General features: G+C 42.5%; 1 protein-coding gene across 7 annotated transcripts in view; it reads left to right on the top strand.

Annotated features, from left to right (window-relative positions):
- LYST (lysosomal trafficking regulator) overlaps positions 1–27835 on the top strand; it is an 84720-nt gene that overhangs the window by 47784 nt on the left and 9101 nt on the right. For 4 of the 7 annotated variants that reach the window (XM_035108397.3, XM_035108395.3, XM_035108400.3 and 1 more), the window contains exons 26-47: positions 833–1063; positions 1986–2152; positions 2262–2414; positions 3901–4092; positions 5259–5437; positions 6070–6276; positions 6362–6538; positions 6865–6941; positions 7596–7784; positions 8879–9024; positions 9112–9208; positions 10033–10094; positions 10821–10876; positions 17363–17515; positions 19383–19627; positions 19797–19863; positions 21134–21290; positions 21687–21827; positions 21984–22201; positions 23146–23376; positions 25553–25742; positions 26712–26848. In XM_035108397.3, the coding sequence (XP_034964288.3) occupies positions 833–1063; positions 1986–2152; positions 2262–2414; positions 3901–4092; positions 5259–5437; positions 6070–6276; positions 6362–6538; positions 6865–6941; positions 7596–7784; positions 8879–9024; positions 9112–9208; positions 10033–10094; positions 10821–10876; positions 17363–17515; positions 19383–19627; positions 19797–19863; positions 21134–21290; positions 21687–21827; positions 21984–22201; positions 23146–23376; positions 25553–25742; positions 26712–26848 (3472 nt within the window). Of the gene's footprint in view, positions 1–832; positions 1064–1985; positions 2153–2261; positions 2415–3388; positions 3551–3900; positions 4093–5258; positions 5438–6069; positions 6277–6361; positions 6539–6864; positions 6942–7595; positions 7785–8878; positions 9025–9111; positions 9209–10032; positions 10095–10820; positions 10877–17362; positions 17516–19382; positions 19628–19796; positions 19864–21133; positions 21291–21686; positions 21828–21983; positions 22202–23145; positions 23377–25552; positions 25743–26711; positions 26849–27835 lie in introns of all 7 variants that reach the window. The other 3 variants (XM_088666452.1, XM_035108398.3, XM_035108399.3) reach the window with 3 other exon arrangements.

Raw genomic sequence — 27835 nt, 5'->3', positions numbered from 1 at the left:
TGTATTTGGCCAGATTAGGCTCATTTGGTTGTATCCAAAGCAGCACTAATAGTGTTCCATTGGTGAAACAGCTCTTTAATTTCTTTCCCTCCTCCTTTACATGTGCAAAATCTTCTCCAGAGTGTCTCCCAATTTTGAAGATATCCTGGGCAAGACATGTGTGTGTGTGTGTGTGTGTGTGTGTGTGTGTGTGTGTGTAGGTGTAGGCAGGCTCCAGGAGAATCACAGAATTGGAAGGGACCCCGAGGGTTTAGTTTTACTACTGAGAGTCTACTGGCGTTAAAAAGGAAAGGAAAAGAAAGAAAAGCAGAGAAGGTTTTCCACCCATGATCTAATTGTTTCACTACTAATCCTTGCATGTGTATCAAAGTCTCTGTTGGTGGCCAAGTTATTTTATTTATAGCAAAGGTTTTTCTGCCTTCGTGTTCATGATGGCGCCAGCTGCAGAATGATTTATCACAGCCGGTAGGGTTTACCATAGCCAATAAGATTTTTAGTTTTTCTACTAATGTGATTTTTCTCTGTCCTGTAATGCAGAAGATGAATTGAATTTGTTATCTCTTATTATTAAACCCCAGGACTTGTTAGGCTAGCAAATTAAGTACTTAGGATAGTGCTGCGTGTCAAATCATGATGCTATTCAGTGCCAGAGGTTTGATTTCATCCACATACCTTGTTATAACTGAACTAACCACATATGAATTTGTAAATCCAAGTTCCATCTTGCTTCTAATAGCCTAACACAGAAAGGTCAATAATATGTGGGTTGGTTGTCATTTTTGTTGTATATTTAAAGTTGCCTTACAGATTGCCTTTCCCCCCCCTTTAACAGCTTTGATTTAGAAGATGTGAAAGGTGCTGGACTTTTTCAGAAGTGGTGTGTGATACCTGTTCTGGGGCTTATAGAGAACTCCCTCTACGATAGCATCCTGCTGCATAACTCCCTCTGTTTCCTGATGCAAATCATAAACTCCTGTTCTAAAATAGCAGACATGCTGCTAGATAATGGCTTGCTATATGCACTGTGCAATACTTTAGCAGCTCTCAACGGGTTAGAAGCCAAGTAAGTGATGGATTAGTCCGTACTATTTTAGAATTGCTACACTGTATAGATTGCTCTGGTTTTTGTTCAAGTAGCAGGCAGCAAGCAAGTGACAGGGGAGCACATTTCCATTCTTAAATCAGTAAAGTGTCTAATAAATTCTGTTGCCAAAGAGAGTGCTTATTATCTTAGCATAACGGGTCCTTCTTATAGGGCATGGGTAGGCAAGCTAAGGCCCGGGGGCCAGATCCGGCCCAATTGCCTTCTAAATGTAGCCTGCGGATGGTCCGGGAATCAGAGTGTTTTTACATGAGCAGAATGTGTCCTTTTATTTAAAGTGCATCTCTGGGTTATTTGTGGGGCATAGGAATTCGTTCATTATTACTTTTTTCAAAATATAGTCCGTCCCCCCACAAGGTCTGAGGGACATTGGATTGCCCCCCCCCAGTTGAAAAAGTTTGCTGACCCCTGTTACAGGGTTTCCTGTGTTCAACTTTTTAAGCTTTGAATGCTGTTATAAACATTTGTTTAGAATGTGCTGGTCATTGTACAGGATGAACATCTTTCGATGGACATTTCCTAAAAAGATTATGGTTCTTAGTTAGATGTATAAATTAAGTATTGGGTGGGAAGGTCAGGAATTGCCAAGCAAATAATGGGATTAGGGTAGATACAGTGGCACCTCAGTTTAAGTACACAATTGGTTCTGGAAGTCTTTACTTAACCTGAAGCGTACTTAACCTGAAGCGAACTTTCCCATTGAAAGTAATGGAAAGTGGATTAATCCGTTCCAGATGGGCCCACGGAGTACTTAAACTGAAAGTACTCAAACCGAAGTGTACTTAAACCGAGGTAGGACTGTACAGGTTAGTTGGCACTGAATATGTGAGTCGTTCTTATCAAAATAATGGAATTCAAGTGAATGATTTAACTTCCTTTGCAGCAGCATCTCAGACAACTACAGGGTACTTGCGTGTGATATACAGCAGTTACTCGTAGCAGTGACAATCCATGCCTGCAGCTCTTCAGGTTCCCAGTATTTTCGGATTATTGAAGATCTCATGGTGTTACTTGGACATCTTCAGAACAGCAAGAATGAAAGAACACAGAGTATGTCGCAAGTTCCTTTCTGTGAATATACTGAAAAGTAACTTTTTTATTTATTTTAACGATTTCACAGTTTGAAGAAATGCTTGTTCATTTGATCTCTTCCTTTCAGATATGGCCATTGCTTTGCAGTTCAGAGTCCTGCAAGCAGGCATTGAGTTCATAAAAACTGCAGCAAATCAAGACTCAGAAGATCTAAGCAATTCATCCCAGTTAATTCCTTTGCATCAGCAGGCTATATTGCAAAAAAGTCAGAGCATCACTGGTGAGTAATGAAATTCAGCACAGGTTTCTTTTTCTTCTTCTTTTTGAAATTAGAAATCCCTGGTCGTAATTTGCAGTGAAACCTATCCCATTAATGTGGAGGCGTTCTTTTAAAATGTCAAAGTTTCCCATGAGTGAATGCTGTTATTGGGGACTTTGCAAAGCAGGATTGGGACATGTAATTTTGAACCAGTTCAGTTAAATGACAACCTTGCATGTGTGCACAGATAATTGGGTGCCCTTTCATATTGAGGAGGACCAGCAAGACACTGGCTAGGGAGAGGCAGACTTTTCTGGACCACATAAAGAGGAGCATTGATCAGAGATAGGACTCAGGATAGGGTACCGACTAAAGATAGTTTAGAAATCATGTTCAGTTCTCATGAAAGTGTACCAAATTTCCCCTTCCTGAAACAATATGCAAGCCTTCCTTTTGTGTATCTCTAAATTTTGTAATACAGTTGTACAGCAAAAAGAGTGTACAAAGATGCATGTATTAGGGGAAAGTGTGCATTAAAATGCACGTAAGTGCAAAAAGGACTTACAAAAGTGCATTATATTAGGGAAGGTTGTTTGCAAAAATAGGTATGTTAGGAAAAAATGAGCACCCAGATGATAACAATTTTTCATGAGGACTTGATTTGAATGCTAAGGTTAGAAAAATGAAAAGCTATGAGTATCCTAAATGGACATACTCTCCATCCCTAGACTGCACCTGGTCATCGTTATTTAGTTATGAGTTCAAAAAACAGCGAGTGTAGACCTATCATTGGGCACATTTGATCTCCTTCAATTCACCCAGTTGGGATATTAGATAACCCAATAGCCTACTGCCATTTTCAGAACTGGAGTGCCAGTTCTAGACTTTCTTTGAACTCTGATTTTATTTTATTTTTGGTAAAAGGACTTTGCAGTACAGTATGTCTATACTTCAGATTAGTCACATAAAACTGATATTTTTTGTTTAAAACAAAGGTTCAGTTGCAATGAAAGACTCCGTTATTCCTCATCTACCAAGACAACATTTCCTTTCTTATGGTCAACTTGAGATGCCTTCCTCCTTCAGTCTGTTAAATTTGGAGTCGTCCCTCCTGTCCCCTCTTGGATCTGCTTTCTGTTCATTCCCTACAGATACAGGTGCAGTAATGGTAGCTGTGCCTACCAGCTCATTCTGAAAAAACATTTCTCAGGAAATGCTTTTGCAGAATTAGATTTAGAGCATCGTGTCATCAAAAATGTTTTGATGATATGTAAATCAGCTAGATTTATTGAACCTGTTTTGACACTTAGCCTGACTGATTCCCCCCCCTCCTTTTTTAGTTCACATTGATGAATCATCTAACATTTGTGCTCCTTTCCTAAGAAAATTGAAAGTTTCCCTCCTTTTGATCACCACCAGAGTCTTTATCAGTAGCGCTGGGGCTCTTAATCAATAGCTCTTTTATTGATACTTCTTTTTCTATTGATATTTCTTTTTCATTTTGAAGCACCTAGAAAATTTTCTCTTGCTCAGTCAGACACATTGGTAATGAGAATGCGTACAATTGCAAGCGATGAGCTCAATTTGATGATGCAGCGAAGAATGAGTAATGACAACCCTGTTTGTGCCAGCGAGGCAGAGCTTACACAGAGGTTACAGAGAATTACTGTTCTGTCAGCCAACAGGTTCATGTATCAAGGTAATAATATTCCTTCAAAAATTATCAGAAAGTTTTTAAATGTTAAATGGGCGGGGTAATAATAATAATAATAATAATAATAATAATAATAATAATAACCTTAAAACTCATCCCATTTACCAATAGCTATATTATCAGCTTCCTCAATTGAAACTTTGCAGTCCACTAGGACATAGCATTGGTTTTGCCAAACTGGAGAAGGCATTTCCATTTCTGGCTTGCTTGGCTTACATGAGAAGCGTTAAAGTTTGTTTTTAGACAGGCGAAAGATTGGAATTGTTGCATGGAGTTCTATGAAATGGCCACACTTTCAGGATGTAAAATTAAACAAATTAGCTAGTAAGAATGTGGAGAGATATATGGAGTCAGTATGGAGTAGACCCAGTGGCATCGCAACGGGAGTGGGGTGGGGGCGGTGCGCTCCCGGTGGCATGTCTCTGGGGGTGACATGGCAGCGCGAGCAGCCACCGCGCCACCGCAGCTGCATGTAGAGGATTCTCCATTTGCAGCTGCAGCCACGAGCAAAGGATCCCGCCCCTCCCAGCCTCCCTCCCTCCCTGGCTTGCCGTAAGCCGGGCCCCCCTCCCTCCCACCCACCCTGGCTCGCTGTAAGTGGCTCCCGCTTTGCCGCTTTACAGTGAGCTGGGGAGGGAGGGGGATGGGCGGGAGCCGTGGCTCCCAAGAGGGCGCAGCTTTGCCAGCACCCTGGCAAAGCGGCATGGGGGGGTGACAAAAAATATTCCGCACCGGGTACCACCTGGGCTAGCAATGCCTCTGAGTAGACCCATTGAAATCAATGTTGATGAAATCCATTGATTTCAGTGGATCTACTTTGACATTGTTGGATACAACTCAAGGTAATTTGCTGCAGTATTATTTAAAAGAGTTCTTAAAGCACCTCTCTGAGCACACTATCCTAGGAAGGTGACTTACAAAACTCTAAAATTCATGAAAAATACAATAGCACACATTGAGAGAAGCAGTAACAAGATTTTCCCCAACTTACAGCACAATTCAGTCCAACACAGACTTGAATAAATTTATTTTTATACACATTACTGTATAATGGATATTACTTGTGTTGCTTAAAAAAGGGTGAATGTGGCTCTGGATTGGAATCATCTGATTTTTAACACTGACCTAGCAATGTTTTTTAAAAATTACAGAGCTTTCTGAAAACTGCCTTGATATGCTGGACATAATGGAGGACCCAGTGCAGAGTAGACTTTCAGTTTCACAGATGGAAGAGGCAGAAAAGGAGGAGCAACCGGAGAAACCTAGCCTTAAATTTGCTTTCTTGAAAGAAATTTTGAAGATAATGATTGAAGGAATTGGATTATCTGTTGTAAGTTACCATGCTTGGTGTTATCTCTTGCAGTCTGTTGTCTCCACTACCTAAATCCCATTTTATGTATTCTGGATATACAAGCCTTACAGTTTGTTTTTTCCTTTTATTTTCTCAGTTCTTTTTTATCCTTTAAGCCAAAAATATCTCTTAGGGTGCATGTGTATTTCGGTTTGGGGTCAGAAGGAACTTGCATACAGTTTCTAAATAAGTAATTATTATTAAGTAACTGTTCAGTATGGATTTGATATGCCAGCTTGAACAGTATTAAAACATTCCAAAACTTTTGAACCCAATCCTGTTATATTTTGTTGTTGTTGATTAAGTCATGTTTATTAAAGCTTTTGGCTTTTACCTCCATATACAGTGCTTTTTTTCTGGGGTACGCATACCCCTAAACATTTTGTGAATCTAAGTTTGGCCTCATTGAGGGGCAGTATTTCAATATGAGCAGGAAAATGAGAGGATGTATATCTGAAACCTTATTCATGGCAAGAGGTGGTGGAATCTTCAGTGAAAGTGCATTATGTTACTTGCATTTTGTTTCATGTACAAAATCAAACAGAGGATTTATTTGCCAGATTAGGAAAAAAGCATCTGGTTAAGTTTTCTTAACTTTTTTATTTCTTTAGGGCACAAGTAGATCTAGTACCCCAAGGCAACAGTGGAAGAGAATTCTCTTGTCCTGTAAGGATACATTTCGGGTGCAGCTTGGAAGATTGCTTGTGCATGCGCTGTCTCCCGCACGCCCTTTACAGGAGAGAAAGCAAACTCTGGAGATCATATCTGAAATCAGCCACCAGGAAATTTTGCGAGACTGTCTAAGTCCAACTTTGCAAGTAAGCATGGTGGTGCTTCTTAACACTGAACGAGAAATCCACTGACCTTAAAAAATTTACTTCCGATTCTTGTTTTGCTTTTCAGCATGGGCCCAAACTGTCTCTCTACTTATTTGAGTTAATGCATGATCACAAGGAGCAGCTGTCCAGTGAAGATCAGTTAGCAGTGGGAGTATTTATGAATGCATTAAAACTTTGTGGTTACAAATATATTCCTCTCAACGCACCACCAAAGCCAGACCTTATAAAAGCTATGAGAGAGGTGTGTAAGTCTATGCAATGACTTTTCTTATTGATCTTCATTTGACTAATTGTCATTGAAATGGTCTCTGGGGGACAAAGTCACACTTTTGCCCTGTTTAAGAGATGCATACATCAGTTGAGAGAACAACAGTCGAGAGAGCTAGCTTTTGTGCCGCAAAAGATTGCTTTCTGGAGATTTCTGTAACATTTTTCTGAAGATAATAAAAAAGGGAGAAGCTTATAAAATGCTTTAAAATGAATCATTGATACAAGAAATATGAAAATACTGGTAAGTAACTGAAAAGAAAAGAGCCCCTAAATCTTTTTTCTAACCATTTTTGTCAGGATCAAAAAAAATATGAGGCAGAGGAAGATGTGAACAAAGCTGCTTGGGAGAAGACTATGGCTAATAATAGGCAAACGTAAGTTGTTCCTGTTTTCATTAAGAACGGCATGAGGTGTTGCCAAAAATATGAAGTTGTCACCAAAAGCAGCAACATCACCAAACTTGTTTCTACTGAACCCCAACAAATGAAATGCATATGGGATAGCGTCATACCATGTGTTTCCCCACTTCTGCCCACCTCTATAGCAGCTATTGATGTGAAACAAAGAAAGGAAAATGCATGTCATGGTGTCACATCTTGTTTTTTAAATGACACATTACAGAGGAGGAGGTGGCAAACTCAAAAGAAGCTTGCAATTTCCAGTAGCAACAGTCAGGTTCCACTCCATGCCTTCTGCTTGAATAGCCTTGGTGCTTGCATGGTCTCTCAGTGCCCCAGGAGAGGCCAACTTGAAACAGAAGTATTTCATACTAACTTTTTAAAGCTACACTGTGTCGGATTCCGAAACATGAAATAGTTACTTTACCCATATAAATGCTGTGTTGACAGATAATCTATTCCTACCAAGTTTTAGTAATTTAGTATTCCTGTCGTATAAGTGAATAAGGCTTGAATGCCTGGATCCACCCATAAACTGGTCATGTTCCTAGCAGTATTTGGACTTACAGTATTTTATTCTTATTAAACATAGACAGCTGATAATCCTTTTAAGTTGATTTGCTTATTCAGCCTCTTTCAGCGCCTGGATGCAAAGTCGAAGGACATTTCTAAAGCAGCTGGAGATATCACCCAGGCTGTGTCTCTGTCCCAAGGAATAGAAAGAAAGAAGGTGATTCATCACATCAGAGGAATGTATAAAACAGACTTAAGTGCTAGCAGACACTGGCAGGAGCTTATTCAGCAACTAACACATGATAGGTAAGCAACTTCACTGTGGCCATCTCCCTTTCAAGATATGAGAGGCTGTTCTTGTGTTCGTCTCTTATCTCAAAGGAAAATGATCTGAAATACATATAGAAAATATTTGCTCATTTATAAAGAACTTAATGCCTTTTTACTGAACTTCTAAAGAAGGTGTCTTGAGCTATATGATTTCATTATTGACAGTGCTAAAGTAATCTTGGCAGCTCTCCTCCTGGTTGTGCAGGAAGAGGTGGAGAAAGAGAGCACATCTCAGAAACTTCACTTGGATTTGCAAAGGCTTTTCTGCATAGTGCAAAACCATAGTTTGGGGTTGCATGTAAACTGTGCCATTCTGTGTCTACAAAACTGATGAATGAATTAGCAGCAAAGTGTTTAGGAATCCCTACCGCCATCTTCAAGGAAAGAGTGATACAAACCAAATTCCTATTCTTGCAGAGAATACATGCAGGACGTAAACTTGGCAAACTTAGACTTCTTCTAACATGATCTCAAAAATCAGGATGGGTTAATGGAATAAAAACACATTTTACTGCAGGTCACTGAAAGCTGGACCAAATTGATTTCCAAGTTTCTCAAAATTATACCCATCCTCCGTTTTCAGTACAGTGGTGCCTCGCTAGATGAATTTAATTCGTTCCACGGGTCTTTTCTTATAACGAAAAATTCGTCTAGCGAATCCCATAGGAATGCATTGAATTTTTTTTGATTTTTTTTTTTTGCCCATAGGAACGCATTAATTGAATTTCAATGCATTCCTATGGGAAACCGCGATTCGCTAGACGAATTTTTCGTAAAGCAAATTCATCTAGCGAGGCAACCTCCACTCGAAAAATCCTTTCGTTAAGCGGAAATTTTGTTAAGCAGGGCATTCGTTAAGCGAGGCACCACTGTACCTTAAGAGACTGTGTATTTTTATCTATGAGTAGCATAACTCTACTTTTTGAATGTGTGGTAATATTTTGAGGCTCTTCAGAACTGAGTTTTTGGGCATAAGGTGACACTGGGAAGATCTTGACTTCCTGAAATTTGCACCACTGTTTTAAGACAGAGATGGCACCTAATCGCTGATGAAATGCTTTTTCTTTCAGAGCACTCTGGTATGACCCAAGCTCCTACCCAACATCTTGGCAACTAGATCCGACAGAAGGCCCCAACAGAGAGAGGCGACGTTTGCAGAGGTGCTACTTAACTATTCCAAATAAATATCTTCTCAAAGACAGGCAGAAATTTGAAGGTATGCTTTAATATCCTCTGGGGGGTTCTTGTCACTGTTTCTTAAATGTTGCAAAAAATAATTTTTTTGTTTTGTGTTTTTTAATAGAGGTTATTAAACCCCCTCTGTCGTATCTCTTCGAAGACAAAACACATTCTTCTCACTCTTCTACTGTAAAAGATAAAGCTGCCAGTGAGCATATAAGGTTAGTTTGAATTAGAGAGAAAAAGCTTTTGCATAGCTTGACCACCTGCATAAAAAGTGACAAAGAAATAGTGGACAGTATCCAAGAAAGCAGTCCCAGTAGCACAAGGATTTTCGTTAGCACAAGGGAACTTCTTCTCCCTTTCTTCTCGTTGGATGCTTCTTGTGCCTTCCCCAGATATGCTCCAGAGGGTTGGGGGAACCTCAAGAACAGAATTAGGGGGCATGTGGGGAGAGAGGGTGAAATTCTGCTGTGCAGCTAGAAGTCATTGCCATGCTTCATTGGATGCTGCCCTTCATCTAAGGAAGAATTGGCATAATTCAGGATTGCAAATACCCACTTTCCTGTTCAAAGTGAGAGTTGGTTCCTAGCGATCAGGAACCGTTTTCTCTCTCCTCCCTCCCCACCATCAAATTAGGCAGTCCGTGACTAATGAAGGTGTACAGTATGGTTGCACCTTATGCGGGGGTTCAGCTCCAAGGGTTTTGCATATATACAAAAATGTGTACACTCGTACTGCCCCCCTGTGAGCATCCCAAGCCTTCTGGAGTTGGAGCACTGTGAGGGCCTTGCACAGCAAGCAAGGCAGAAAGCTTTTAAGTTCTTTTCGTGCCAGGGAAACCTTGCATTTAACTTGCAGAATTTCAACTAGCCAGCTTTCAGCCGAGTATAGTTGGAATCATGCAAGTGACCTTGACTGGTAATTCAGTTGACAGAACACATTAACCATGTTGTTAAAGTATTTTATTTGAGAATGGTAGTTTTGACATGCTTTGGAGAGATTCGTAACAGCAAACCAGTGAATTCCCTGTATGTCGCTGCAGAGTAAATCGAAGATGCATCAACGTGGCACCATCTAGAGAGACTCCTGGTGAATTGCTACTAGGTAACAGATATTATTTCTCTAACCTCACACTTAAGCGGTTGAGTTGCTTTATTTAAAGTGAATGTTTTGCAATCAGCACCTTTTTTTTTAATAATTTGGAAAACTTTGGAAAGAAAACTTGCAGGTAAAAGCTATTATTCCTCAGGCCAAGCTAGACATCATGTTAAATGCATGATTCTTATAAACAACTGCTTTCTCCTTGCGTTTCTATCAGGATTTGGACAACAGTGCATGAGATGAGGGACTTAACCTATCTCCTGCTGTGGTTCCAATGAAAACTGCAAAAGTGCTATTACTCCCCATAAGATCTGCTAACTCCTCAACACTGCTATGAGCCCAAGGAGGGAAGCTTCCATTGATGTTAATAGACGTTTTACTCCAAGGCTGAATAGATGGCTTTTCTGTGGGTGGTGGGGTATTTGCATCAGGACCATGATGTAAGTGAATGCAGATGGGAGTGTTGTCTCCTCCTCCTCCTCCCTACGTGCTGTGGTCCTGATTCTGATGCCAATGGGTATACTCTGACCGTGACCAACATTGGAGCTCTCTCCGTGTTTATTTTTAGAAACTGTTCAATAGCTGAGGATCTAGTGTCGACTTATTTTCATGTCAGTTTATTGAGATCAATGGTATATTTCCAGTGTAAATGCCTACCATAATAAGGTTATATATTACAAAGTGGGTGAATAAATACTGTAATCCATATAAATGTTCTTCATGGTGCAGGTAAATGCGGAATGTATTTTGTGGAAGACAATGCTTCTGATACAATTGAAAGCTTGGTAAGTAAAAAAAAGTAAAAAAGTGAATTGACTTGTTTTTAAAGTAAAAATTTTTCATTAGCATAATTTTAGCCATAACCTGTGATTGTGTTAAATCCCAGGACTTCAGTTATATGCATTTTTAATGTGTTTTGTGAACAATTTACTTTGTAAATATTTCAGAAGTAGTCCTCCCAACTTAAGTAAAAAAAAAAACACCTTATATTGAAAACCTTGAAAGTGATTTAGGATATTTGTTTTTCTTTTCAGGGGTTGGAAATTCTATCCAAGGCTTTATAGTACCAGAACTGATTTATCAATAAATCATTCATCATTCTTTACATTCATTATGGAAAGTCTGTGGTAGCTGCAGAGGCGTAGCGTCGGGGGGGGGGGCAGAGGGGGCAAAAGCCCCGGGCGCAACATGCAGCCCCGGGCGCAACATCTGGAGGGGCGCTGCTTGGCCCGCCTGCCTGCCGCCGCCCTGCGCCCGCTGTCCGTCGCTGCCCTGCGCCCGCTGCCCAGCGCTGCCTGGGGCCGCTTCCCGCGTCCGCAGGGAGGGCGTAGTCGCCCCTTCCAGCACGCTACTGATTGGCTGCAGGAAGCGCCTCCTGCAGCCAATCAGAAGGGGCAGGAAAGAAGTCTCCGCCCAGGCGAGGGAGGGGAAGGCCGGCCGACAGGAAGAGCGACGCCACGCCGTGCCCGAGAGGACATTTCCTGGCGCGCACCTCCATCCCGGTTCCCTTGGGGGCGACGGGGGCGAGAGAGCACCCTTCCCCGCCAGGGCCTTCGGGAGCTGCGCGCCGGCTCGGCTGCCTTTGTCCTCGCAGAGGCTGCAATGCACGGCCTGGCGTGCACGGCGGCGGCGGCTCCGCGGCCTCCCGCCCACCAGCTGTGCGCCTCGGCGAATTATCATCACTTATCTAAAAAGATTTAAAAGGATATTTGTCAATGGGCAGCAGTGTGATCTGCAGTGGGCAAGAGTCATGAGCTACAAGGTTTTCAAAGTTCTCCAGTGGCGTCGAAACCTTAGTCAAAGTTGTTGCAGTGCCTTGCTATGCTACTGCAGTTCACCATGTGTGTGGTCTGTCCAAGGCAGAATACAGTGGTACTACTTGACTGGGATACTATATTTCTGCTGATGTAGCTTATAATAGCATTAGGGGTGTTTTTTTTGCTGCTGCATCACACTGTTAACTCGTGTGAAGCTTGTGGTGTACCAAAACCCTTAGATCCTTTTCACATGTACTGCTGGCAAGCCAGGTGTCTCTCATCTTTATATTTGTGCAGCTAGTTATTCCTGGCTAAGTGTAGAGCCTGACATTTGTCCCTATTGAAAATCCTTTTGTTAGTTTTGGCCAAGTTCTCCAGTCTGTTAAGGTCTTCTTGATTCCCGATTCTGTCTTCCGTGGCTACCCCTCCCAGTTTGGTGTCATCTGCAAATTTGATGAGCATATTTTCTGTGCTGTTCATTTAAATGAATGCTCACTTGCTTTCTCTTCTCACCTCACCCCCATGCAATGACTTGAGTATCAAATTGTGTACAGGAGTTTACAGTGAGTAAAAGATCAATACATAACCATGTGGAATTATTACCACTGAGGTAGATAGGGCACTGTAGGAAGTGTGTTTAGCTTTATAATCATAGTCTTCACCAGGGTCATAGTGTGTTGGGTGCCAGGAGGGCTGGGCGAACCAGGCACCCCCAGCGTGGCCCGATGCTCCTCTCTGCCTACCAAGGGTTGCATTGGCCAGCTGCGCTCCTCTCTGCATGGCTGTGCAGGCGGCTCAGCGTGTCCTGCTTTGCTTTGGTGGGGATCCCAGTGGCCTACAACTGACGCTGTACTGCTGGTCGTCACCTATAGTTGTACCATCTAAAAGCTTTCTGAATTAGATCCATGATGCTTATATTCCAGTTTGATGCAGAGTTAGGCATACGTAAACCCACTGGTTTTATTTTTTTGTTAAAAGATTAGTTTCTGAGTGGCAGCTTTTAAGGTCAAATCAAAGGGGGCAGGTTGGGGAGGGGAGCGTGCGCCAATCGGGGTGGGGGGCAGCAGCGGCGGAGCCGTGGGGCTTGGTGGCTGGTTGCGCACCACCGGTCATCTAATCTAGTGGAAGAGACTCGAGTGCTAAAATCCACGGGTTAGGGGGCGCAAATCACTTGCCTTGCCCCGGGTGCTGACAACCCACGCTACGCCACTGGGTAGCTGTTCAGGACCAGCTTCAGATTTTGAGGACCCATGAGCACAGGCTATTGATGGGCCCTTGGCCCCCTCCAGTGCTTTTTTTCTGGGGGGGGACGCAGGGGGACACATACCCCTAAATATTTTGTTCATCTAAGTTTGGCCTCATTGAGGGGCATTATTTCAATATGAGTAGGAAAATGAGAGTACCCCTAAACATTTTTTTGGGAAAAAAGCACTGGCCCCATCCCTTCCCTCCTTAAATCACACACGTCCCTCTTGGCCTATAAACTAAAACAAATTTTGACCAACATGGGAAAACCCTATTGTCAAAGAAAAACATTTTTAAAAAAAATTGTGGACAGTATAATTTAGAAACATAACTTAATCTGCAGTCCTATACATACTCAGGTTCCATTAAACTCATTGCGTCTGAGCAGGCATGTATATCGGATTGCATTTTCAAGCATCTAACTTAAATAAAACTTATAAGTACTTGGGTCTTTAGAATTCTCATCAAGGGATTACAGACCAGAGGCAGGGACTGCAGTCCAGGAACATTTAATGGAAGTGATTTGGTTCCCATGTGCGGTGAGTCCCCCGCAAAGTGTTTGCACTGGTGAAAACACCATAAGGGGAAGTGGTAATGGACCATGGCACAAAATCCTGAACTGTAGACTCTCTAGAGTGCAGCTTGTTTCCCTCCCGGCAGTTTTTGTTTTGGGGAGGCCAGAATGTGCAACCAAGAGGATCTCCAGAATCCTTGGCATTCCTAAGGAGAATGACAAGAGGATGCAGGCATACAGCAACCAACCAACCTATGGTTGTTTATGCATGACAAACAGGCATCCTCTTATCCCCTGCCAAGGGAGGTGTAGTGCTAGCTTGCCTTAACACCAGAAAGGCCCCATCAAGAAGTTCCCTGTCTTCTGGGCATCTGCTGCCCATAGGGCACAATCAGCCACTTCCAAGCTCTTCTGGCTCTTCCTCATTGCTCCTGGCTCTCTTCTTTTCTCATGCAACATCTCATAACTCTACATGTGACACTTTCCTGCAAGCACATCTGGTCCATAGTCCTGATGGGGTCGTAGATTCATGCCCATAGCAGGGGGCCCTTGCTTGGAGCCTGACCAGGTCAACTGCTCCTGCTGGCCATGAAGTTGTTGAATGCTTATTGAGTCAAATATAATATGAAATCAAGAATGATAGATTCAGATAATGTAGTATGTATTAACAGGACCAAATGGAGCAAGCAGCATGCAGACCTAGTGGTGGGACGAAAATATCCTTAAATAAGAGACATGGGGGAATGATCAACGGTCTTCAATGTCTGTATACTAATGCACAGAGCATGGGAAATAAACAAGATGAACTTGAGCTCTTGGTACAGCAAACTAAATATGACATAATAGGCATCACTGAAACCTGGTGGGATGAGTCTCATGACTGGAATGTAGTAATAGAGGGATACAATCTATTTAAGAGAAATAGACCAAACAGGAAAGGAGGAGGAGTAGCTTTATATGTTAGGGATATGTATACCTGTGAAGAGATCCAGGATTTAAAACTTCAAAGCCAAATTGAGAGTATCTGGGTCAAAATTAAGGGAGAGAAAAACAACAGTGATCTCATTGTGGGAGTTTACTATAGATCCCCAAGCCAAACTGAGGACACAGATGATGCCTTCCTGGAACAGATGGCCAAGCATTCCAAATGAAGTGAGATAGTAGTAATGGGGGATTTCAACTATCCTGATATTTGTTGGATGTCAAACTCAGCCAAGAGCATAAGGTCGAACAGATTCCTCACTGGCCTTGCAGACAACTTCATTGTCCAGAAAGTGGGAGAAGCAACAAGAGGATCAGCCATTTTAGATCTGGTCCTAACCAATAGTGATGACTTGGTTAGTGGGGTAGAAGTGGCAGGATCATTAGGTGGGAGTGACCATGCTCTTCTGGAGTTTATTATCCAGCGGAAAGGAGCAACCAAGCATACTAAGGTCCAAATTCTAGACTTTAAGAAAGCCGACTTCGGAAAACTTAGGGAAACGCTGGGTGAAATCCCATGGACAGTAATACTAAAAGGGAAGGGAGTTCATGATGGTTGGGAGTTTGTTAAAAGGGAGATATTAAAAGCACAACTTCAGGCAATACCAATGAGACGGAAACATGGAAGGTGCCTAAAGAAGCCAGGCTGGCTATCTAAAGAACTTTTGACTGAGTTAAGATTTAAAAGGGATATGTACAAAAAATGGAAAAGGGGGGAAATCTCCAGAGAGGAATTCAAACATATAGCCAGCACGTGTAGAGGCAAAGTCAGAAAAGCTAAAGCACAGAATGAACTCAGGCTCGCCAGAGAGGTTAAAAGCAACAAAAAGGGCTTTTATGGGTATGTCCGTAGCAAAAGGAAAAACAAGGAAACAGTGGGGTCACTCAGAGGAGAAGATGGTGAAACGCAAACAGGGGACAGAGAAAGGGCAGAACTCCTCAATGCCTTCTTTGCCTCAGTCTTCTCCAAGAAAGAAAACAACGCCCGACCTGAAGAATATGGAGCAGTTGATTCAGCAGGGGAAACACAGCCCAGAATAAGTAAGGAGGTAGTACAAGAATACTTGGCTAGTTTAGATGTATTCAAGTCTCCAGGGCAGATGAACTACATCCAAGAGTATTAAAAGAACTGGCAGAGGTGATTTCAGAACCACTGGCAATAATCTTTGAAAATTCCTGGAGAACAGGTGAAGTTCCAGCAGACTGGAGGAGGGCAAATGTTGTCCCTATTTTCAAAAAGGGGGAAAGAGAGGACCCAAACAATTACCGCCCAGTCAGCCTGACATCAATACCAGGAAAGATTCTAGAGCAGATCATTAAGCAAACAGTCTGTGAGCACCTAGAAAGAAACTCTGTGATCACTAAAAGTCAGCATGGGTTCCTGAAAAATAAGTCATGTCAGACTAATCTGATCTCATTTTTTGACAGAATTACAAGCCTGGTAGATGAAGGGAATGCTGTGGATGTAGCCTATCTTGATTTCAGCAAGGCCTTTGACAAGGTGCCCCATGATATTCTTGTAAAGAAGCTGGTAAAATGTGGGCTAGACAATGCTACCATTCAGTGGATTTGTAACTGGCTTACTGACCGAACCCAAAGGGTGCTCATCAATGGCTCCTCCTCATCCTGGAGAGTAGTGACTAGTGGGGTGCCACAGGGTTCTGTCTTGGGCCCAGTCTTGTTCAACATCTTTATCAATGACTTGGATGATGGGCTTGAGGGCATCCTGAGCAAGTTTGCAGATGACACCAAATTGGGAGGGGTGGCTAACACCCCAGAGGACAGGATCACACTTCAGAATGACCTTAACAGATTAGACAACTGGGCCAAAGCAAACAAGATGAATTTTAACAAGGAGAAATGTAAAGTACTACACTTGGGCAAAAAAAATGAAAGGCACAAATACAGGATGGGAGACACCTGGCTTGAGAGCAGTACATGTGAAAAGGATCTAGGAGTCTTGGTAGACCACAAACTTGACATGAGTCAGCAGTGTGATGCAGCAGCTAAAAAAGCCAATGCAATTCTGGGCTGCATCAATAGGAGTATAGCATCTAGATCAAGGGAAGTAATAGTACCACTGTATTCTGCTCTGGTCAGACCTCACCTGGAGTACTGTGTCCAGTTCTGGGCACCACAGTTCAAGAAGGATACTGACAAGCTGGAACGTGTCCAGAAGAGGGCAACCAAAATGGTCAAAGGCCTGGAAACGATGCCTTATGAGGAACGGCTTAGGGAGCTGGGTATGTTTAGCCTGGAGAAGAGAAGGGTAAGGGGTGATATGATAACCATGTTCAAATATATAAAAGGATGTCATATAGAGGAGGGAGAAAGGTTGTTTTCTGCTGCTCCAGAGAAGCGGACACGGAGCAATGGATTCAAACTACAAGAAAGAAAATTCCACCTAAACATTAGGAAGAACTTCCTGACAGTAAGAGCTGTTCGGCAGTGGAATTTGCTGCCAAGGAGTGTGGTGGAGTCTCCTTCTTTGGAGGTCTTTAAGCAGAGGCTTGACAGCCATCTGTCAGGAATGCTTTGATGGTGTTTCCTGCTTGGCAGGGGGTTGGACTGGATGGCCCTTGTGGTCTCTTCCAACTCTATGATTCTATGATTCTATGATTCTATGAACAGTGTTCATGTGCCACCCAATTGCAAAGTTTATTACTGAGTATCTGAAATATTACAAAATCTGTATAAGCATGGCAAATAAATGCATTTTAAATGAACACGGTTTTTAAAAAGCTAATAACTTTATTATGCTGTGCTTTGTTCAGAGCTTTCATGGTGAAACTGAACCAGCATCGTTTTCTTGGACATTTGAAGAAATCAAAGAAGTGCACAAGCGTTGGTGGCAATTACGGGACAACGCTGTAGAAATATTTTTAACAAATGGCAGAACTTTGCTATTAGCTTTTGACAACACAAAGGTAATTGTTTTCCATGACAGCATAGCAATGTTGAGCAACAGTTAGCCTAAATATATTCTTTAGTATATGCCAAAATAAGCTTATTATTAATAGAATATTAAGGCAGATTTTTCATCACTTCGTTAAAGCAGTGAAATAACTTGTTTTTCAGCAAGGAGAGAATAGTGGCCTGAGAATGTTGGCTTTTTCATATTGTATCTGATAGGATGTCAATCGCAATGTTATCTGTTACTGTAATCTGTTTTATTAGTAAGAGGGAAAATAATTTTAGTTTTGAATTTTCCTAATCTCATTAAAAATGCTTAGCAAGTTGTTAGATGGAATTTGATAGAAATGGTATTCATTTTCATTTTCATTAGCTTTCAGCAATGGTTACTGTGGTAGATTCTCAGTAGTCAAGGCATGGGCAACCAACCATGGCAGGAATAATGTGTACAGAAATATATTTATTTGTTTATTTATAAAAAAAGATATTCATATACTGCTGTATAATAAAACAAACCAAAATGGTTTTTTTATTAATTGGATTAGTCTTTGGGCAATCTTGACATTACTTCTGCAGAGTTTCATATTTTAACACTTATTAAAATGTTATATTACTTTCCCCAAAAGTTCATAACAGTGTTCAGCCAACCAAAAATATTTAGCACTATTAAATTACCATACAAGAAACAAAGTACATCAGAAAACCCACAGTGCCATTCAAAGACCTGATAATTATTTTTTAAAAAAACATACAAACCCACAACCCTGAGAGGAAGCCTGTCTTAGAACTTCTGGGATGAGGTTCCACATTTTGGACAGGCGTCACCGAAAAGTCTCCAGCCCTAGCAGTCACTGACTAAACCTCTTAGTGGTGATCATTCATATAATAGCATGCATAGATTGTGTATGTGAGTGTGACGTTCATTTGAAACGGAGGATATGTACTCATTTATGCTTGTATGATTGTCCTAAATACTGTTGAAACTAATACATTGGAGCCCGAGAACTGCCTACAGAAGGGCTGGCTAGAAAGTGAGTTCCCCAACATTACCTCCTTCCCTGAGCAGCTCCTAACCCCTCTGAAAAGAGCCCGAATAGCCTCAACCTAGTATACCTAAAGGAGTGTCTCCACCCCCAACGTTTAGCCCAGACACTGCGGTCCAGCTCCGAGGGCCTTTTGGCAGTTCCCTCACTGTGAGAAGTGAGGTTAAAGGGAACCAGGCAGAGGGCCTTCTTGGTAGTGGCGCCCGCCCTGTGGAACGCTCTCCCATCAGATGTCAAAGAAATAAACAACTATCTGACGTTTAGAAGACATCTGAAGGCAGCCCTGTTTAGGGACGTTTTTAATGTTAGATGTTTTATTGTGTTTTTAATATTCTGTTGGGAACCGCCCAGAGTAGCTGGGGAAACCCAGCCTGATGGGCAGGGTACAAATAATAAAATATTACCTATCTATCCATCCATCCATCCCACAGCTGCGGGACACTGCTGCCTAGGATGTGCTGTAGTGGTGGAGAGATGTGGAGAAGTTGTAAGGAGATTGTGTAGAGGCGGTGTCTATGAGCAGGGCATAAGGTGCCTCCACAAAATCTGGCAATTGTTCTATTCAGCAGGGTCCCAGAATCCTTTTGGGGAGAGGGTTCTTTTCAGGGGGCCTGAGAGAAAAGGAGAAGGTAGGAAAGTCCCCTTCTGCCAGTTTCGTTCCATGGGCAGATCTCTCCCACTGCAATGCTTGATTGGTGCATGTAGGTATTTGCATGTGTTAATTCAACTAAAGTACTGAAATAAAAGTATGACTATGTTATAAAACTGAAATATGCATGTTTCAGGAGACTAGATCATTTGTGGTTTGGTAAAAGCTTGATGTTTTGGTTCTTTTTAGGTGCGTGATGATGTGTACCACCACATCCTAACAAACAACCTCCCTAACATCTTGAAGTATGGCAACATTACAGCATTAACCCAACTGTGGTACACAGGACAGATCACTAATTTTGAATACCTCACTCATTTAAACAAACATGCAGGCCGTTCCTTCAATGATCTTATGCAGTATCCAGTATTTCCCTTTATACTTTCCGACTATACTAGTGAAACACTGGACCTCAATGATCCATCCGTTTATAGGTAATAAGAAATACCATGAATTGTTTCTTTTAAAGTAATTTACTAAATATGCCATCTGCTGTAGAATTGATATATTTTTCATTGTTGCATTCATTGTTGTGTTTCTTAACTACAGCAAGTATCAGTAATTTATGGAACTGACAAGCTGCTAATATTTGTATAATTTCAGAAATTTGGTCAAACCCATAGCTGTACAATCAAAAGAAAAGGAAGACCGTTATGTGGACACTTACAAGGTATTAAGATATCTAATGCATTATTGCTTACTGCGAGCCTGGTATAAAAGGAGAACTCTATGTAACACTATTGACTTTGCTTTTCATTCTGCAAACATATGCATACATTTCCAGTTCAACTGAGTGGAAGGAAATAAAACATTCACAACCCAACATTCCTCCCCATACTGGCCTTTGTGAAGAGATTAGCCGCTAAACCAGGGCTGAGGTACCTCTGGCCTGTGGGCCGATCTACCAGGTGGCCCAATTTGGCCCGCAAGACCATACTCCCCCAAACCACGCCCATCTGTCAGTCAACTGACATCACTGTATGACTTCAAGCTGATGAACAACATGGCAGAGTCTAGTCATGGGGGGGAACACACTGCAGATCTCTGTAGAGAGCAAGACTGAATTCTTAATTCACCAGCTGATGAGTAGAAAGTTCAGTCTTGCAACAACAGCACACTTTCTGCAGGGAATGTGCTGGTGAAATATACTTTTCCACCCACATTTGTCATGTTATTGTGTCACTGGCGAGGTGAATAGTCCCAGCCACCTGTCAAATTTGTGCCTTTCACTTGATCCAGCAGGATTCTGCTCATTTTCCTGTGTACATCTACTACAGGGGTCTCCAAGCTTTCCTTGCCTCGGGCCGGTGTCTCTAGCGATGATTGTGCGGCGGGCCGGAGGGCGTGCATGTGTATGGGCACGCACACACATGCTATTTCTGGCGCACTTCCAGGTCCGAGGACCACCGGAAATAGCTTGTGTGCATGCTCACAGGCCTCCTCCGACCCGCTGCACCTATTTCCAGTGCACGTCCGGGTCAGAGGAGGCCCGTGCGCATGCACACAAGCTATTTCTGGTGATCCTCTCACCCAGAAGTGGGTCCCCGTGCCACGCTGCACCGCACCACGCCGGTAAGAACGGGCGGCAGTGGGGGTCACTGCGGGCCGGATAAATGAGTCCCTCAGGCCTTATCTGGCCCACGGACCGTAGGTTGGTCACCCTGATCTACTATAAGCTTGCCCAACGTTTTTTTTTTAACTGGATAGGGATGTATTCCAGATAGTTAAAATATCAGAAGCCTAATTGCATGATACCCTGCCTCTGAATTGGTTGGAGATAAAGCCTCTGCCCACCAACTAAAGTGAGCCTTCACAATAAGCACAGGTGGATAGATTGATTATAGTTTGGTGTCTGTCTACATAGGGACAGGACTGTGTGTCCATTTCTGTGTGGATTTTAAGAGAAGCATAGCTATGTCCATATGTTCTCCCTTTTACAGTATTTAGAAGAGGAATACCGTAAAGGAGCGAGAGACGATGACCCAATGCCCCCTGTGCAACCTTATCACTATGGATCTCATTACTCCAATAGTGGAACTGTACTTCACTTCCTGGTTAGAATGCCTCCTTTCACAAAGATGTTCTTAGCTTATCAAGGTAAGAATTGCTTTAGGTTTTCATATATACATTTAAATAAAAAAATTCCTTCAGTAGCACCTTAAAGACCAACTAAGTTTTTATTTTGGTATGAGCTTTCGTGTGCATGCACACTTCAATTGATCATTTATATGAAAAATGTTTGTATATATCGCTGTTTCGTTAGCCAAATGTGACTATTATGATAATATCTATTATGAACTGGGTATGTGTAGTACATTTATATAGCTTTGGAATTTTTTACGCTGATGCTTTGATACCCAGTAGTATTGTATGACCAAGAAAATAATCCATGTTGGTTCTATTTTGCCCTATTACAGGGTTCTATGAATGCATAGCTCATGCAATGTGTTCTTTTCTGTAGTATAATCAGTTTAATTTGACTTCATTTTACAGACCAGAGTTTTGACATTCCAGACAGAACCTTCCACTCCACCAACACAACCTGGCGCCTTTCATCATATGAATCAATGACTGATGTAAAGGAGCTTATTCCAGAATTTTTTTATCTTCCTGAGTTTTTGGTTAACAGAGAAGGTGTGTTTGGGTTTCATTGAGTATAAAATTGGGAGGAGAGGAACATTGTGTAGGCAGCTCTGAGCTGCTTGAAGGGAAGTGTGGGTTGCGAACGTTTGCTTGCATTGGGTACTCAAACCCAAGCCAACTACTATAAACAAGGCTTTATATTTATAGGATTTGATTTTGGGGTGCGTCAGAATGGGGAAAGAGTGAACCACGTGAATCTCCCACCTTGGGCTCGAAATGATCCCCGACTTTTTATCCTGATCCACCGACAAGCTTTGGAGTCTGACCATGTTTCCCAGACAATCTGCCATTGGATTGATTTAGTGTTTGGGTATAAGCAAAAGGGCAAGGCTTCAGTTCAAGCTATCAATGTCTTTCACCCTGCTGTGAGTACCTTTTTTTTCATAAATCGATTTTGATCTATTGTACAGAATCACTGGGTGTTGTATTTGTAGAACATATTACAGGACACTCCCCGACTTCCTCAATAAGTAAGAAGGTTCAGGGGTGTTGTTTTGTCCTAAGGCCTAGAACGTCATCTCTTGTCATCACTAGTAGCCTCAGTTTCCCCTCTTGTGAAAGTTAGTTCAGGCATAGGGAATTGCCCTACATCTTCTTCTTTGAGGATGGATGCAAAGAATTCCTTGAGCTTCTTGGCAATCCCCTTGACCATTTATTAGTGCATCTTCGACCCTGAGCACCAGGTCCTCAGGGAAAGACCCTGCATCCTAAAGACCTTCCTGTATTCAGTTCAGGGGCGTAGGAAGGGAGGGGCGATGGGGGCGCTCTGCCCCGGGCAGCACAATCCCGAGGGTGCCATGGTGGCTGCCCCCCGCCCGTGCTGGGCACCCCGCCCCCAGAACGCGTGCCATGCCCCTACGGGCGGCGCACCATGCCCCCCAGAACACGTGCCAGCCCCGCCCCCGCCTGCTCTCCGCCCCCCCCCCCCATGCCAGAGCACGAAGCTCCACCACTGATTCAGTTTACTCTGCCAAGGTGTGCGAATTCAGCTTCCACTAAAGAAACATCCGCCAACCATTCTGGATCGTTAATAGGCAGTGTGCCTGACAAAGGAATAGCTGGCCTGGAGCCATAGTGCATTTGTCTTGTTAGTTTAAAATTCTGATCATGTGTAAGAACATTACTTGTCAGTCTGCAGATTTGGTATGCTTTACCTAAGCTTAGTATTGTGCTTCATTACTCGAGAGTTTTGTCTAATCCAAGTCTCAAGCACATGCAGATGTTAAGTGCATCAGACTGCGCAGCAAGAACCCCCCTTTTTTGTCTTTTCAATAGAACATTATATTCTTGTATTTGGCTCACATTTTAGACATACTTTGGAATGGACGTGTCAGCTGTAGAAGATCCAGTTCAAAGAAGAGCCCTGGAGACTATGATAAAAACATATGGACAAACCCCTCGCCAGCTGTTCCACACCGCACATGTCAGCAGACCTGGATCCAAGCCCATTATGGAAGGAGAGCTCCTTGCTCCCATGGGACTATTGGTGCAGCTTGCATTCAGAGACACAAAGGAGCAAACTAAAGAGATCACATATCCGGTATGTCGGAGTGATTCATAAGGCTGTTTAATATTAATTAATATGTGGCAGCTAGTGTGTGGGCTCTTTTTGTAGGGGAGTATCTAGAAGATTCCCCTTCTTTCTAACCAGGGAAGGGGATCCTGAAGCCCTTCAGATGTTCTTGGACTCATGTTCCCATCATCCTCAGCAGCATAGTCACTGTTTGGGAATGGTGGGAGTTGTAGTTCATCACCAACTGGGGGGGGCAACATGTTCACTATGCCTGTTCTAAAGCTTTTATCAACGTTTGTGTCTGAACACCACCCTCTTATATTTCACGCTGTTTTCCTTTGACAAGGAGATATTTCAGTTGGACTGCAAAGCATCAAGTAATTTTTCATGTTCCTGATTACTTGTTCATTTTATTTTCTCATGGAATCCTTGTCAGTGTTGACCAGAGAGGTCCACAGATTTTCCTTTAAAAGAAAAGAAGAAACTCATGTTTAAAGAAAGCGTTCACTGATACTAATCCCCAAATGTTGTCTCTAAGTTTCTTCACAGAAATGCTTTATTAAAACCTAAGATTATTACATCACACACTTTATTTTCCCCAGGAATGTATTTTACTTACTCTAAAAACATTTAGCATACCTAATCCTTAAAGAAACTCCATGTGGCTTAAAACTCACGACACAAATGTCTAAAATAATCCACAAAATCCACATTAAATAATCCACAAAATCCACATTAAAATCACAAATTTTAACAAACCACAGATACTAACATCAAATCCAAGCTCCCATTAACACACCCCCGCACACACACACACACACTCCGGCAAAACAGCTATCAGGCTACCAAAGATAAACCAGCAAAAAGGGAAGAATCTTGTAAAAGCCTTTTGGGGCATCCAGGTTTTTAGCAGCACTGATAAGGTTTGGTATACCTCACTTGGCACAGGGCACCTCAACAGAAGAGGCTCTAGCTCTGGGTATTGTCTGCTGTGCTTCTTGGGCATGAGGGATATGAGTTAGGGCTTCAGGTGATGATTAGGGCTTGTGGGGAGGAAAATTCAGAAGAAGGTACTCGAACCCCAAGCCATTTAGGGCTTTAAAGGTTAAGATCAGCACCAGGAAGTCAGTTATCAATGCCAAAAATGGAAATAATTAAATTTTCAAAAATGGAAATAAAGATATAATCTATCTACCTTGGGACGCGGGTGGCGCTGTGGTCTAAACCACAGAGCCTAGGGCTTGCCGATCAGAAGGTCGGCAGTTCAAATCCCTGCGACGGGGTGAGTTCCCGTTGTTCAGTCCCAGCTCCTGCCAACCTAGCTGTTCGAAAGCACGTCAAAGTGCACGTAGATAAATAGGTACCACTCTGGCGGGAAGGTAAATGGCATTTCCGTGTGCTGCTCTGGTTAGCCAGAAGCAACTTAGTCATGCTGGCCACATGACCTGGAAGCTGCCTGCAGACAAACGCTGGCTCCCTCGGCCTATACAGCGAGATGAGCGCCGCAACCCCAGAGTCGTCTGTGACTGGACCTGACGGTCAGGGGTACCTTTACCTTTAGCAAACTCTTAGGCCTGGCTCAGATGTAATGATCCCAGTCTAGCGGTTTACCGGCCTGGAAACAAGTCCTGTGCTTTCATACTCCTTCTTCATGCCTCTTTCCAGCCTTCATTTCCACCCTGCTTCAGAAACGCTTCCCTAGTATGCTACAGTATCTTGTGATTCTGAATTGTGAGACTGATTTAAGAGCTTACTCCCAAACCAGGATATGAGCCAGGATTGGCCATTCCAACCCAATAAACCAGGCATCCCCAAACTACGGCCCTCCAGATGGTTTGGCCTACAACTCCCATGATCCCTAGCTAGCAGGACCAGTGGTCGGGGAAGATGGGAATTGTAGTCCAAAACATCTGGAGGGCCGAAGTTTGGGGATGCCTGCAATAAACCATGGTTTATCTTAGCAGTTTAGAATTGTTGCATCTGAATTTTGCCCTTTTCTCTTACACTATTCCGTGCTTCTATTTTTTCCTTTGATATTTGTTCTAAGACCTTATATATCATTGAAGTTACCTTTGGATAAATACCTGTTTAAAATTAATGTATGTTAAAGAAAATTGCATTCAGCTTGAGATTTAAAAAGCTTCGCTACAATGACTGTTTAAAATGTGTTAGCTGACAGATGTTTTATTTCATTATCTTTTAGAGTCCTTTACCTTGGATTAAAGGCTTAAAGTGGGGGGAATATGTAGGTTCCCCAAGTGCCCCTGATCCTGTTGTCTGCTTCAGCCAACCACATGGAGAAAGGTTTGGCTCCCTGCAGGCTCTGCCAACAAGAGCAATTTGTGGTTTATCCCGGAAGTTCTGTCTTCTGATGATCTATAGCAAAGAGCAAGGTAAGGGTGCTCAGTGGTCTCTGCAGTAGCATTGCAAAAAAAGAATTCATGCTGCCAACCTAATTGTCTCAACTGCTCTGTCCAGTCTCTCACTCATTCAAAGATCGCAGCTAATATAATGCTGAGGCCTGACTCATATGTTACCTGGGTGGCATAATTGTTGCTGAGATCTCAAAGTGCATGGGAGCAGAACTGTGTGGGAAGCAGTTAGTGAAGTGGCTCCCAGGGGAGTTGGAGCAATTTTAGCCACATCTACAGAACCATCCAGAAATAAGTGGTTCTGCAGATGTACTAAGAATCTGCTTCAAAGTCACTTCTAGCAGCCAGTTTCCTACAAGGTCTTTAGATCTCTGTAGTAATTGTACTGCTCTGATCACATGTGAATTGGTCCCAGTAAACTTGTTAAACAAGGATTCTTCACTGTGGTAAGTGTTTTTTATGTTTAAGAAACTGAATTCAAGTGTGTCTGTTCTCTATCAAGTTCAGAGTTTGATATTTGGATATACAGCACAGATAAAATTAAAAATGACCACATTATTGAAGGCAGAGGTGGAGAAACTCAGGTCCAGGGGCCAAATATGGTTTCTCAGGCTGCTTTGTAAGGCCTACAGAACTCCCTTGGCCACAGCCCACACTGGCTTCACCTCCACCCTCAGGATTTTTGCCTTGCTGGAATTTGACCTTCAACTCTGTTAATGCAAAGATAACACCCACCTTTGCCTGTGTCCCACATGCCACTAGCATGTGGCCCTCAAAAGGTTTCTTAGCAGGGAATGTGGCCCTCCCATTTGAAAAGGACTCTCCACCCCTGATTTTAAGACTTTTATTGGGAAGTGTCCATTTGTTGCTCAGACATTTGAACAGTGGAATTTAAAATCCAAAAATAGATAGATAATATGTGTCTTTTTGTTGTAGACTAACACACTGTGAGTTTTCTACTTAATCTGAATGTCCTGACTGCTGTTACAGGTGTAAGAAGCATGCACAGTACAGATATCCAGTGGTCAGCCATTCTGAGTTGGGGATATGCTGACAATATATTGAGACTGAAAAGCAAGCAAAGTGAACCTCCAGTTAACTTTATACAGAGCTCACAGTTTCATCAGGTAAAAGCTATTTTTATTTCCCCTCTTTTCATCTATAGAATGCCATGTTTGAAAAACTTGAGAAGGTAAACAGTGTTCATCTGCAGCAGCGAAACCAGACCAGCAAAACCATAGCATCTTAGATGAAATGCTGGTTCAAAGATAATCCCAGTCTAATGATTGAGGTTCAATAAATCGGTCTAATGATTTTGTCCATATGCTCGCCGTTCTTGCCCCTCTCCTCCCATTGCTTGTCTCTCTTTGGCACTTCTATAATGGCTTATGAAATGATCGGTTTCCTATTGACTCCCTGGAAAAGACCCTGATGCTGGGAAATATGGAGGGCACAAGGAGAAGGGGAGGACAAGATGGTTGGACAGTGTTCTCAAAACTACTAACATAAGTTTGACCAAACTGCGGGAGGCAGTGGAAGACAGGAGTGCCTGGCGTGTTTTGGTCCATGGGGTCACGAAGAGTCGGACACAACTAAACAACAACAAAATTCTATTAAGATCAGGAAACTGGTTTAATCTCTGTTTGCTCACCATGAACTGATCCCTGATATCATATCCTTGTTTGTTAACAGAGATTAAACCACAATTTCTTGGTTTTGATGTAATGAGAAACTGTGGTTTATTAAACCCAAGATGGAGGCCAATCAGCCATGTATTATGGTGTGAAAGGGATGAGGGAGCATGTGGGCACAGTGTTATGTCTAAATTATACCAAGATCTAATACACGTATTATTATTATAACATGAGCTTTTGTGAACTAACGCCCACTTTAGACAGTGTTCATCCTCAGGTGACAGCTATGTATTTGTTAGTGGGGCCAAAAGGCCACTTACTGGAAATCCGGCCTTTCTTATTGCTGTTCCTTATGAATGTGTGTGAGCAGGTCTGCAACTGAAGAAATGGCTTCTCATCCATGAGGGCTTATACCACTATAAATCTATTAGTCTTACGTTCATGTCCCTGATTTTCCTGGACTTCTGCTTCCTCTGGATT

Source organism: Zootoca vivipara, chromosome 3, assembly GCF_965207765.1.
Source record: "Zootoca vivipara chromosome 3, rZooViv2.hap1.1, whole genome shotgun sequence".
Classification (NCBI taxonomy): domain Eukaryota; kingdom Metazoa; phylum Chordata; class Lepidosauria; order Squamata; family Lacertidae; genus Zootoca; species Zootoca vivipara.
The sequence above is the reverse complement of the archived record's forward strand: the minus strand, read 5'-3'. Positions and strand labels throughout refer to the sequence as shown.